Source organism: Trachemys scripta, chromosome 21, assembly GCF_013100865.1.
Source record: "Trachemys scripta elegans isolate TJP31775 chromosome 21, CAS_Tse_1.0, whole genome shotgun sequence".
In the NCBI taxonomy this organism is placed as follows: Eukaryota; Metazoa; Chordata; order Testudines; family Emydidae; genus Trachemys; species Trachemys scripta.
In genome coordinates, this window is record NC_048318.1 from 10,044,999 (window position 1) to 10,059,236 (window position 14,238).

Below are 14,238 nucleotides of genomic sequence, written 5' to 3' on the forward strand. Positions count from 1 at the left end.
ATCAGTCCCTGGAACATGCCAGGCTCTTCTTAAACGGTGCACTTTTCCCACCCGATAGTCCCCAAAAAATTCTCTCACTTTCCACCTAGGTCCAATTTCAGGAAAAGTCGTAAGTGTAGTAATTGCTGGAAAGGCACTGTCTTTCCGATGAGGTGTTAAATGAAAGATGCTAATTTAACACCTCATCTGCATAGCCACTGCACAGCTGGTATCTACTATCAGACCCTGGGGGAGGGCGGAGTTCATCTGTGCAAGGGAAGCTGACGCTATTTGCTTGTGGAAAATCTGAAAACTGACAGCACTGTGCCTGCGAACGCTGCCACTCATGATCTCAAAGGGAAAAAAATATCAGCTCAAGGCAGAAATGAAAGACGGTTTATGTTCCTGCAAGCTCTGTGGGCAGGTGATTACCCTCCCTCACCTCCAACCCACTCCAAAAGGCGTGAACATTTTCATATATTTGTAGCTTTGTTTGGTGCTATATAAAGCCAAACTCTATTCCATTCCAAGGAGATCCAATGAGAGACAGGATCGGGAGATCCTGACTTGTACGTACAGCAGGAAGCCTGTGACTGAGAGGACACATTATCTGCTCCCATTCTTAGAGTCTCTTCTCTCTGATATCCCTCCCTTAAGAAGCCAATCCCCTCTTGCCAGCTCTGAACCATTCCCCACCCCACCTTTTCTGAAATGATCAACATGCCCCAGTGCCATTGCAAAGCCCCTTTTAACCCAGCCCGCCTTCCCCACCACCCCCACATGTACCAAGGGACAAGAGAAACTGGAGTACTTACATTATACCAACTCTGGCTTTTCTGTAAGGACAAAATAAAAGAGAAGTATTAGTTATTGCAGAGATCTTAGTATGAGAGAGAGAGAGAGAGAGAGAGAGAGAGAAAAAGACTAGAACCCATCTGGTATGTACAGCATAACTATTCAGCAGAAAGTGGGAATAAATACAAAAGACTTTGATGGGTTTCAGAGCAGAGTCTAACATGTTTATTCCCAGTTATCTGAGTTAAGAACAAACCCGGAGGTTATAGCAGAAGGCAATTCAGGCTCTCACACAGACACATACTTTGTAATCATTTCTGCAGAACAGCAGCACCCATTAGCAACATTAGAGCTAATGATCACCAATCATTTCTATTACAAGCTTCATTTTCCCACGGGCCTGCTGGCTAGCTGATAAAAATGCCAGCATGTTCTGAGACCCCTTCCAAATAAACACCTGAGGAACTACTAGGGTGAGCTAGGAACTTGATTTCACTTCAGTCACTCGCAAAAGGCATCAGACAGACCCTCCAAAAGATTTGGATGTGGAAAGCAGCATGTGAAACAAAGAGCGTGAGAGAGAGAGAGAGAGAACACTACAGTAATAGAAGTGCTCAGTAGAGCTGGGCAAAACTGAGGGCACATTTTTCCATGAAACTGATGTGAAGAGTTTCTCTGCCCCTCTGCCTGTGATTTTGCACCCTGTCATTGAGACATTTCGCACTGTTTTGGGAGGCTGGGCCATTTGTCACATTTGAGCACGTGGAAAAGCCAGTTCAGCCGGAAAAGTCATGCTCGCCATTTTTCAGTGAGAGGTGAGAGCAGTCAGATTGCAAGGGGAGGGAGAGAAATATGCTCTGCATTCCGACATGGTGTCCCTAGTAATACTGCTATCGCTTAGGTAGCACTTTCATCCTCTTGAGACATGCCTGGAAGTATGATTATCCCCATTTTATAGATGTGGAAGTGAGACATAGGGGGCAGTCTCGTCTAGGGGACTACAGAAGGAGCTTGGATTTAGAGCCCTGGACTCTACTGTAATCCTCTCTTTGAGCCAGACTTGCTCTGTGACCTTGGGCAAGTCACTTTACTTCTCCAGGCTCCAGAGGGGGCAATGATATTTATTATCTACCTCCAGGACATTGGGAAACATAATGCTACTGTGGACTTGATCCGCAAACTCTCCTTCATGCAAGTAGATCTTACTCAAATGACCAGTCCTGTTGACTGTGCTGGGGCGTCTCATGACACTAAGGATGTACAGGGTTGAGCCTGTTTGTAAATATAAAGTATTACTAAGGCCAGACAGTACCAGAGAACTCGAGAGGAAAGGGGGGCGGGGTGCTGGCTCCCAGCACTTAGCTCTATCGACTACACCACGCTGCCTCTCGACACCTCTACACACCCTGATCACTTCACGTTGTTTGCAAAAATGCTACAATTCTACTAACCTGACAAGCTATTTTTAAAAATCTTTTTGCAACGAATACTTGGCCTATGTCTAGGTATTGGGAACAGGAGTTTGCTACCTCCACTTAGCTTAGAAATGCTGCTGTGCTATTCACACCATATGGATTTCAGGGCAGTTCTGAGTTCACGTTGCTCAGACCAGGTAGCACTAAATGTCATCTGTCCATATCTGCCCCAGGCCAGGCAAGAACAGGCATGCATCAAATGAAAATCATATTAATTTCACATTCTACAATATATGCCCGTTTTATAGGCAGGGTAGTGTGTACATAACTCTCAACTTGGAACTGGCCATGAGACCTGAATGAAATGATCAGACCTGAATACTTCTAAATTTTGAATCAGGAGATCAGCTTTTGAGTGAGGCTTCCCAGAATCCTTTGCATCAGTTCCTGAGTGAGTTGAAAAAGGTGTCCAGGGGGATCTAGGTTGTTCCAGTGGAAAACCAGAGACAGGGATAGCAGAAGACTCACAATCCACCCCAGAAAATTGCTCAACTTCCCCTTCTCCCCCCACCCCTCCACCTTTCTGCACAAGTGCAGAACTTTACAAGCACTCAGACTTCATTCATGGAGCCAACCCTACTCAAAGGACCTGTGCATCCTTGGACATTTTTGAACCACAGCAAAAACACCACAAGAATATGCAACCAGCTGTGGCCCTCACCCCCGTGGAGCAGAGTTCCTGAAAAACATAAAGCATCCATTTCTGGGCTCTCCCACAAACCTGGGCAGGAGAAAGCGCATCACAGTGCAGACAGATCTTCAAGACACAGAAACAACCATCAGCTTGTGGAGGGGGAAAATTCTTACTGGCTACATCCTTCTGACCCATCCCCTTTCCAAGGCTGGTCTTACCCACTGCTTTTTCTCCCAAAGGGAGTCCTCATCCAAAGGAGCAAGGAGAAACAAGGAGAAAACCACTCTTGTCCACAAACGGCACAGAGACCAGGGCATCGTGTGGCTCAATTCTTGCTAATGATAGAGTTTGTCTATCCACCCATCCATCCAGAACTCATCACCATGGCATCTGGGTACCTGAGATGGAGAGGTTCTCACGCAGCTTTCTTTACCCTAGCTTGCAACCCTCTGGGTAGCGCAAAGCACAGAAGTGCCTGAAACGTAATCCCCCACAATCAAACCAGAAGTAACAGGAAAATGCAGACTTTGCTGCCACTGAGGCTGCTGAAATGAGCACTGCAACAGAGATTTCACTCCCCTCTGCTGCAGCAATTGTAGCAGCCTTAGTTGCATCGAGAACTCTGTATTAAGGTGGTGTCATTTTTTCTCTAGGTGAGTTTCCCTCCAGACCTGAATCCTCTCCTGCATTATTATAACCCATGTTATAGTTTCTACAGAAAACTCAGTAGCTGGGCACATGCTCTTGTTTCTGCATTTATTCAACAGATCCACTGCCTATTATATTTCCTTTACCCTTTTTCAGGTTGCAAGTTCATCCTGTTACGTTTATTCCTATATTAGGGATTCATTTTCTAGGGACTCTGTTTTACTTCTGCCAAGGTTTGGTTCGAGGCATGGAAATAATTTTAGGGTCAGAGGGAACTTTAGAAGCAGCAATAAGATCTTGCAGAAGTGACCTGAACCTACATCAGGGTTCCCTAAACTTCTCCCTGAGCCTCTAAGTCTCCTGCCATTAGTCTGCTCTCAGAGCTCCTATAGAAGAATTCCAAGAGGGGAGAGATTAGAGAGAGCACAGACTGAAGGGAAATGGATTATGGGGTGTAGGAGCCTAGGAGAGAGAGAGAGAGAGAATAGGAGGTATGTATGGTGGACGCACATGTTACAGGAAGCTGGAGGAGGAAGACTATTGTGGCTTCGGGGTGGTTGATGGACTTCTCCTCTTGTGCACCAGAGTAACAAGCATCAGAGAAAGACCTCACCATTTGAAATAACCCCGAACATTTATATAAGATGAAGATTCCTGCTCACAGCCTCAGGAGCCTAAGCTTAAAACTGTCTCCTGGCTTCATCTCCAAAGCGGGTTGTGCACTGATTTCTTTACAAGGTGGGAAGGAGTCAGGATCAAGGAAAGAGTCCAGAAGAATCAGCGGGTGGTTTAAAAAAGAAAGAAACAAGTTCTTACTTTGATCAGGTTAAGTCTGTCATACTGGAAAAAGAAATTGTCACAATTAGAACTGAAAGGAGGAAAGGAAATAAATAATATCTATCATAAATGGTGGAAATAATCACACACAGGACTGAGGAGAGCTTCCACGGATCCACAGGACACAGCGCTACATAGGCACAGAGGGGCAGATGCCAGGGGTATCACAGCACACAGTTACTCATCTTCGGCAGCCAGATAACACTTCTCATGGCGCCTTGACGAGGGAGGGGATGGGGCTCTTTAATGACTCTTTTCTTTATATCCTGCTACATCTTTCTAACGTGACCTTGTTTAACAAGTACTTGCTTGGGTTAGGGACCATACTGTGTGTAATGGCAGCTCTGCCTTGGTACATTAAAGGTAATACTATGGGTAGGAGGCAACAGATCATTCAGTGTCTGTATGAATTTCAGATTGCTGGCTGGTACAACAGGGGTGGTCCTACTCCCCATAGAGTCAATGGAGGTCTTGCCATTGATTTTAATGGGAGCAGAATCACACTTTGCTCATCTATAGTGCTGCTGCCAGAGGAATCCAAAGCACTTCACATACTGTACATAATGCAGCTCCACACCACCTTCCACGAGGCATGAAAGCAACATGATCCACATTTTACAGCTGGGGAAACTGAGGCACAAAAGGTCTAACCACTAGGTACCTTTCCCTTTTAACACTACCCAGTTAACTATTGAATTTCCATTACCAGGCTGAAGCTTCAGAGACTGTCTCCAATGTGAGATTCCCAGCTCAGGAGACATACTCATTGGAGAGAGACACTAAACACAGAATGTAGCTGCAACAACATGAGCAGTATGGTGTGTGGGGAGGAGGGGGGCATGGCAGCCCCAACTACGTGCCCGCCAAAAACCCTAGGCACATCCTCAGGCCAGCTAGCCCACCCCGCAGCTTGTGCTGTCCCACGGCTATACTCTGTTTTGAATGCAGTAGCTCGATGCGAGCTAGCGTGAGCGTCTCCACAAGCGGGGGATCACACCCCCAGCTCCCAGTGCAGACATACCCTATATCTCAAACACCTGTTTGTTTTATCCAGTGATTCTCCGGAGGACTCAAAAGGCTATGTCGTACATGGAAAGCTATGGAAAGTACATGGAAAGCTACAGGCTCCAACACGCCACCCCGGTCCCTAATGACCTTCGGGACACATCGAAAGCTCATCCTTCCTATAAAACCTAATAACCCCCCGGTGCAAAGCACTGTACAAACTATATTGACAATATAGATATATTTTTTCCTCACCATTCAGACTCAGCACTAGGGGGTGAGTGGGATTAACTAACTCTGAGGGGGGTCACCCCTTTTCATAGGCAAGAGGGAAAAAAATAATAAAAAAAACCTGTTTATATTTTAACAGCGAAGCAATAGCTTCTATCTCATGTGTAGTGAGTATACCAGCTGGCTGGCAATCTAAGGCCGAGGTGGAGCAAAGTGTCTGCTTGCTGCACTGGTGGATTGTCTGAGTTTCACCTGTTAGCAGTGGATGGGGTAGAAAAGAACCTTCCTGAAAAGCAGGCTTATTCAAATGATTCAAAATGACAAGTGAAGAGGCTCCCTCTGATGGCGGAACTGTGTCATGACAACTAACATGAAACAAAAATTACTCCAGTACTGTACAACAATTAGCAACTGTATAAACACAGTGTCAAATTCATGGGCTCAAGCCGTTTCCCCACCCTCACCAATCTGAGCTGGTTTGCATAGGAAAGTGGCATATTTTTCTGCTTGCAAAACGAAAAGCTGAAATAAAACAATGAGGTTGAAAGATGAAATATGAATTTCTTCATCCTGCATGTCTGTGTGTGTTCCCATACACTGCTATCTTCCATGATCCCTGCCCTGGACAGACACATCATCATCTGAGCTGAGAGAGGAATTTAGTCCACTATGTTCATTAGCCCTGGGCTTCCTCTCCCCACACTATGCCACCCGTGGGAATTAATCCTGATCCACGACCAAACTCTCCTGAGGTCAGAAGGGGTTTCAATCTTCGGAATCAGCTCCACCAAAGGTGCCTCCTCAGGACAGATAGCTTGTGAATGCAGAGATGGACATAAACTGCCTGTCTGCCTATTGGGGACTATGCTCAGAACTCCCTCATCCCCATTTCAGAACTCATCTCAGGTTTATTGCACTGTTGTTTTCTTTAATATCATTTAGAATATTTTGTTCTCATGAAAGCAGGAGTAAGACGGGAAGTGGATCAAGCTAGCACCTTGGTGTATGATTTGCACACACATCTATGCCAATGCATCTCCAACCTGACCTGTCTATCAGGAGTTCCATCTGCCATTCCAGTGGAGAACTTACACAGTGCTCTCCCAATGCACCTCCATCCTGACCTGCCATTCCATTGGTGGCCAATGCACCCCTTTCAGACATATCCCTCCCAGCACCACCTATCCCACCCAAATAGCTCTGCTAATGCTCCTCCATTTGCAGCCCCAGCAGAGCTCTCTGCTGTTCTGTCTGGGGTTCCCCACAGGATTCTTTTCAATCCACCTCAATCCTGATTTGCAGCATCATGTCCCACAGGCAACATCTCCTGAGCCTAGACCAACAATAATGCAGGGCTGAGCCAAATTTTGTGATGTGAACAAATGGGGGACTAAGACAGGACCATCAGTTTCCATGTTCACTGGGAACTAACCCAGCATTTGAAGCCAAGGTCTCCCCTGGGAAAGACCAGAATTTTGGGACACTAAGACATTCAAACTGTTTCACTTTAGTGCTTTATCCCCTAATCGCCCCATCACCCGTTTTATTTTTTTATGATCTCCAGAAGGCAATTTAGTTGTTGCTCAGATATGCAAAATTCAAACCCAAATACCCCTCCCCTCTGGGAGTTGGTTTCTTACCCTGATGAGAGACTTTTTCCATTCATACCTTTCAGAGTGAGCCCATGAATTCTCAGGGTTCCTTAGGAAGCAGGTCTATTCTAAGGGGTACAGCTGTATTCTTTTGAGGTCACTGATCTTTAATATTCACGTCACACAGAAAATCTCTCGGAGTCCAGCCTGACTGTGATCAATTATCATGAATCCCCCACCTCAGAAAGGGCAAGTGACCAGCCATAAAAGTAGTGGAGAAATAACAGAGACCAACGGGCCAGTCTCAAACTTCTAAAAAGTTATGAAGTGGGAAGAGGAGAAAGATGGTGCTACGGGGCTATATTACCCATCACAGCCTGGACGTCTCACTCTGCAAACTGAAAACGAGTCAATGTAAGGTTAAAGAAAAGCAAATAGCAAAATAAATAAACTACAGGATCAAACAGAAGTAAAATAAAGGAGTGTAATGAATGGGCCAGTTCTCATGCCATGTGAATGAATATTAATGAAAGCCCAGTGACTTCAAGCGAACCCAGCCTCACAGCTACAGGTGTTGGGGTGAGTGGCTGCTAACGTTCCCACAAATGCACTGGGAGAATGTCCCATTCTGGGGGCCATTTCCCAGTACCATGGGGAGGATTTCTGAGTGTTAAGACAATTCTATGGTGGAGAATGGGGAAGAAGAAAGAAAGCTTACTTTAGAGAGGCGCTTGTGTGACTAAATCGGGAAGAGAGCATGCAGGAGGGAAGAGAGAGAAATTTAAAAAAAAAACACAATTCACAAAACAATGGGAGGAAAACCCAGAAATACAACAGGAAACATTATCTCCTTCCTTCTCCTGGTTCAAATGAGCCATAAATAAATATAATGCTGTCGTAGCCAATGGGCTGGCAGAGCAGGAGACCAAAGTCCTCTACGTACAGAACAAGCATGGCACAGGCAGTGGTGATGCAAGCTTCCCCTTCACTGCCCCTTACAAATGTTACACACTTCACCGGATGCGACCTCCTCTTGGGCGAAAAAGGAGTTCAGTCTCCACGGACCAATGAATTTGGGGCTTCTCTGCTGAGACTGACAATGACAGTGGCAAGGATAATGGTTTGCAGGGAGAGGGGCGTGTTCTGTGTGATACAATTATCCAATGATGAACAGGGCTGAGAATCCACCAGCTCATTTCACACAAGCCGGAACAGTACAGCTGTGCAGTCGCTGGTGATGTTCTGATGACATTCAAGGCAAAATGTTTCACCTCATGAATTTTGAAAAGCCACAAACACTTCTGAGCAGTGAGCGTTCTTTTGACAAACCCTAGGCTGGCATCAAAGCTCCTGTTCTGTTCACACATGCCTGGGAACCTGTATGTCATAAGGCACCACTGACCACCGCTAACAAAATCAGCAGGGCGGACAGGCCCATCCCAAATCTCCTTGCACGCCCTCGCCGAGCAATTTTCCCTTTCATTCTGTCCATACAGTGAGGCTCACGCTGCAGTTGGCTCCAGTAAGGTCATGAAAATGGTAAACCCAGCCACCTTCTGGACTGAGGGTACCTGCACTATGAGGAGAAGCAAAGGGCTTTTTACACAGCTCCTTCGGCTTGATGGTGTCAGGACACACCGTGGGCGGGGGGTAGCTACGGAGAGGCCATCTATGTCAGCCTCTTCTTTCCTTCCTTCCTGCCATGTCCTTTACCTGAGGAAAAGGTGCCGGGCAGTGCAATGCGGCCATCAAGAAGATTCAAATCAGTCACTGGGGAACCCTGGTAACGATGAGCAAAATCCACCCCGCTCCCAGTTCGGATAGGATACATTGGTTGTGAGTAATCCTGCAGCCAAGGAAGCCTGGGGTTCTAGTGCCCCTGAATCCCATTTAAGGTCTCAAATTAGGTTTTAAATGGGACTGATGCGGTGCCTAGAACCTGTGCCAGCTCTCTGTGCAGCAGGCACTTCACCCTCAGCGAACCAGAAGCTTTTCAGAGCCCCTTCTGGAGCCCTCCTCCTCAGTTTGTGCCACAGAACCTTGTGATGAACGGCTGAAAAGGGAGGTTCACTACAGCTGGCTTTCAAGGTCCCACTGGGAACAGTGCAGGCTCCCAGGGAAAGGGGACATGGGTCCCAAAGCTTCAGCCATAGAAGCCATTACGGAGCAGCAGTATGGGCACGCTTGCTAGAGCAATTGGTGCATTGTAGTCTGAACTTAGTGGAGGGGAGACAAGGGCGTATTTAGCACCTGCTCAGCTCTGTCCTAACCAGTCAAGTGCCCCAATAGCCAATGGGCACCTCAGCAAAGGTTCTTGGGTAACGATGAGGGGAGGAGAGAGATGCAGAGAAGAAAGGCACAGAACAAAGAGTAAGTACAACACTCGAGGGTATATAGGGGGGAGAGGTGATCCTCGGGTCGCACGCCTCACCTTGGAGTTCTTGGCCCCACTGCGGCCTGACTGAGCAGAATAGCTGCGCTGCACACACTGCTCCGGAGTGGAAGGGGATTTGTCTGAAGAGTGGTCTGAGCCTTTCTCCACCATGGCGTCTCCTTGGGAGTCCTGTGGGGTTGGAGACCGGGAACGTTTGCGCAGGATGGGGGAGCAGGCAGGCGTGCTGCGGTTCGAGTTACTGGCAGTGCTGGGTGGAGAAAGAGCACAGTCAATAGCCATATGCCAAGAGGAGCTGAAGCAAAGAACAGTTATGTTACCCACAGCACGTATAGGTTACGTTAGGACAAGGGGAGGTAGTGCCATGCGGCTTCTTTGTAAGTGCTCTGGCCAAACTTTCCACACTGGGCTTCCTGAATCTAGACACCTAATGCCAACTTTAGGACTTGTCTACATAGAAAACATACCATTATAAGCTAAAGTGTGACTATAAACCAGTACAGTTATAGCTATAACGTCCTGTGTGGACCCACTTATTCCAGTATAAGACAGCCTTTTTTGTTTGGTTTAGCTTGTGTCATTCGGGAAGGGGTTTAAGCTAAACTGAAAACGCCCCCCTTATTCCAGAATAGAAGTATCTACCCTGAAGGTTCATACCAGTATAACTATAGCTGTACAACTATACTGGTATAATACAAAACTTTCCTTAGGCCTTGGCTACACTTACCCGGTAGTTCGACGGCTGGAAATCGAACTTCTGGGTTCGACTTATCGCGTCTAGTCTGGACGTGATAAGTCGAACCCGGAAGTGCTCACCGTCGACTGCGGTACTCCAGCTCGCCGAGAGGAGTACCGCGGAGTCGACGGGGGAGCCTGCCTGCCGCGTGTGGACCAAGGTAAGTTCGAACTAATTCGAACTAAGGTACTTCGAACTTCAGCTACGTTATTCACGTAGCTGAAGTTGCGTACCTTAGTTCGAATTAGGGGGGTAGTGTAGACCAAGCCTTACAGACAAGCACTCAGGCTCCTAAGCAAACGGTCTGATTTTCAAAAGGTGCTGAGCACTCACAGTTCCCAGTGAGGTTACTAAAAGCAGCAGTTACACAGCTTCTCTTCAAATCAGGCCATCTATTTAGGGGCCTAAATATGGCATCAGGTCCCTAAAGTCTTGCCTACCCTAGAAAGGGCTTGCTGGTTTAACCATCCTAACAAACCTTCCCAGGATAGGCACCGCTTATACCAGTTCCCCAAGCAAACTAGCAAAAGGCCATTTTTTGCTGGCATAACTGCATCTACACTAGGACTTTTGCCAGCACAGCTACATCAGTAAAAATAAATAGATAAATAAATCACACCCCTTCACAGAAATAGCTAACCCAGCAAAAGCTTTAAGTGGAGACCAGACCTAACTTTGGGCATATTCTGGCCATTCTTACACAACAGATCTGGTCGAACACTGCAAAACCACCATACACAAATATCAGTCTGAATTCTGAGTTTGATCCCTTGTGCCTCTTATTATTCCCATTTCACAAACATTTGGAATTTTTTCCCAATAAAAATTATCCAGCATAGTGTGATTTTGTTCGTACAGACATCTGGGGGATGTCTTTTCTTTCTATGAATATCAGTATTCACAGGCAAACAGGGGTATTTGTTTAACAAAAAAGGACATTTGCTGTTCATTATTCAGTCTTTACTGGTAATTATTCTCCTGTTTAAAAAGCTTAAGTCATCCAATCAGGAAGCAGAACCAGTTCTATATGACTTACATGACCAATTGTATACCATGAGTAAAGAACAGTGAACAGTTCATTAACAACCCATAGGCTGAATTTGTGCACATAAATTATATGGTGAAATTACCTATAAATACAACTGCAGAAATCAGGGTTGGTTGTGGACAGAAATAAAGGGCTACATTTGTTGGCTAATGTATTTCCGATGAATAATTCGGACAGCTACATTATACAGAGATTATTCCCCTTATTATGACTCACAATTATAGAGATGGGAGTAAAACAGTATTGCCAACCCCAGGTGTTCAAAAATCATGGATTATCTTAAAAATAATGAGATGATAAATATTGGGTTCTTTTTATTTTATCTTCTGGTTTTCAAGCCTTTTTGGATATACTCAGATCATTTATTCCAGATTCTCTCTGCAACCACTAAGGCTAGAAACTCAATTTTAAAAAAAAGCTGAGACTCTCCTGCAATCTTCTAATTCCAGAAGCTGGGGCTTTAGGAAAAATGCTAAGTATTGTGAGAGTTGCAGACTAATTGCACGAGTCAGCCACACTGAAAAGAGACTGATTCTCATAAAGGGGCCCAAACCTAAAGGAGATTTGAGCCAAAGTTCTTAAAATTTTCCCAAAGTGATGGGGTATTAGGAGAATGCTGTGGGGGAGCATGGTAGCTGAAAGAGCATCTCTTGAAATATAATGTTGCTTTTATTACACAATCAAATAGTTAACAATTAGTCCCAGATACCTGAAGATACCTAGAATATCTGCTTACTGTACGTTTATGGTGAGAAAAGTACCTCTGTATAAACAGCGCTTTCTTACTCAGCAAACGTGCTTCCTTTGTGTATTGAGAGTTAGATCTGTGCAGTCTAGCGACAAAATTAAGCTTTTACTACTTCATACCCCGTTAGTCCTCCACAGCCAATACAAGAATGGAAGTGTAAACTGGATGCTATTCTGGCTCATGCATAGGGCCCTACCAAATTCACAGCCATGAAAAACGCATCACGGACCATGAAATTTTGTCTCCTTCCGTGAAATCTGTATAGTATAGGTTAAACCCACACAAAAGACCAGATTTCACGGGGGAGACCAGCGTTTCTCAAACTGGGGGCCCTGACCCGAAAGGGAGTTGCAGGGGTCACAAGATTATTTTAGGGGAATCGCAGTCTTGCCACCCTTACTTCTGTGCTGCCTTCAGAGCTGGGCAGCCAAAGAGCGGTGGCTGTTGGTCGGGCGCCCTGCTCTGAAGATAGTGCCCTGCCAGCAGCAGTGCAGAAGTAAGGGTGGCAATATCATTCCATGCCATCCTTACTTCTGCGCTGCTGCCTTCAGAGCTGGGCAGCCAGAGAGTGGCGGCTGCTGACTGAGGGCCCAGCTCTGCAGGCAGCAACACAGAAGTAAGGGTGGCCATACTATACCAGGCCATCCTTACTTCAGTGCTGCTGCTGGCGGCAGCTCTGCCTTCACAGCTGGGCTCCCGGGCAGCAGCCGCCACACTACGAAGGCAGCGTTGCCACCAGCAGCAGAGCAGAGGCAAGGGTAGCAATACTGTAACCCCGCTACAATAACCTTGTGACCTTCCTCCCCGTCCCCTCCTTTTTGGGTCAAGACCCCTACAATTACAACCCCGTGACATTTCACATTTAAATAGCTGAAATCATGAAATTTACGATTTTTAAAATGACCATGAAATTGACCAAAATTGACCGTGAATTTGGGTACCTACCATCATCAACAACATTATTAAGTTTCAATTGCCAAATCGCTATCACTAGCAAAAAGATATGATGCAGGAGAGTGGGGAAAGATGACTGACTTTATATTCCAAGTTTGTGTTTGCACTTTGCAGAGCTGGAAACTGGAAAAAATAAACCTCCTTTAAACTGAAACAATAATAAACAATAATAAAACCTAACTGTTAATACAGTGCTTTTCATCAGAAGATCCCGAAGTGCTTTACAAAGGAGGCCAGCATCTCTTTACAGATGGGGAAACTGAGGCCCAGAAGTGAAGTGATTTGCCCAATGTCACCCAACAGGGAAAAGAACCCAAGTCTCTCCAGTTCCAGTGCAGCGCTCTGGCCCCTAAACCACATTGCCTATGGACATGCTATGCCTATGAGACGGATGCTGCCACAAGAAAACAAACATGGAACCTCCTCGTGCCCTTCTTCTTAAAAACATCACTTTCCAGAACAGAACCACACTTTAAAGTAATTATGACTCACTCAGTATTCACAAGCTCATACTTGGAAAGTCTTCCATGGACAACAACAGAGAAGCTTGGCACCTTGTCACCCCACACATCTGTCTATGGTACTTACATGGCCCCCATGACCACAGACTCTGAGCACCTCACAATCTTTAATGTGTTTATCCTCAACACCCCTGGGCAGTAGGGCAGTGCTACCATCCCCATTTTACAGATGAGGAGTGGAGGCACAGTGAGGATGAACGTGACTTGACTGAGATCACGCTGGAAGTCTATGTAGCAGCAACTTGAACCCTGGTCTCTCAGTTCAAAGGCTAGTGCTCTAACCACTGGACTATCCTTCCTCTTCCCAGCTATATACATCTATCGCAGAGCGTGTGTGCATATGAAATACAGGGAAAGGTTATCCTACCATCACTGGAGATCAGGAAGTGTGTATTGCCATGGCAGCACTCTGTACCTATTGTTCTAGTGGTTCACCAGCAGAAGCACAAGACTGAGCAAACAGTAAATCTCTGGGCTTTCCCCTTTGAAACTGTTTCACAGAGTTCCTTTTCACATATATAAGGCCAGACTAAAACCTCAGCTTTCCCACTTGAACGGTCTGCAGTGCCAGTCAGCTCCTCTGTAAAGTCCCTTATGGGATATGACTGGCCAGAGACCATGTAGGAGGACAGAAAAACACAGA

At 46.0% G+C, this 14,238-nt stretch overlaps 1 protein-coding gene across 11 annotated transcripts in view; it reads right to left on the reverse strand.

Annotated features, from left to right (window-relative positions):
• The window catches only part of GRAMD1B (GRAM domain containing 1B), a 226,093-nt gene that overhangs the window by 53,170 nt on the left and 158,685 nt on the right, over positions 1–14,238 (reverse strand). For 9 of the 11 annotated variants that reach the window (XR_004643656.1, XM_034754533.1, XM_034754537.1 and 6 more), the window contains exons 4-5: positions 9,628–9,838; positions 795–815 (exon numbers count right to left, since the gene is read on the reverse strand). Coding sequence is in view for 8 of the 11 variants with exons in the window: in XM_034754533.1 (XP_034610424.1) it covers positions 795–815; positions 9,628–9,838 (232 nt within the window). In the remaining 3 variants the exon portion in view is untranslated. Of the gene's footprint in view, positions 1–794; positions 816–9,627; positions 9,839–14,238 lie in introns of those variants that run through there. The other 2 variants (XM_034754542.1, XM_034754543.1) reach the window with 2 other exon arrangements.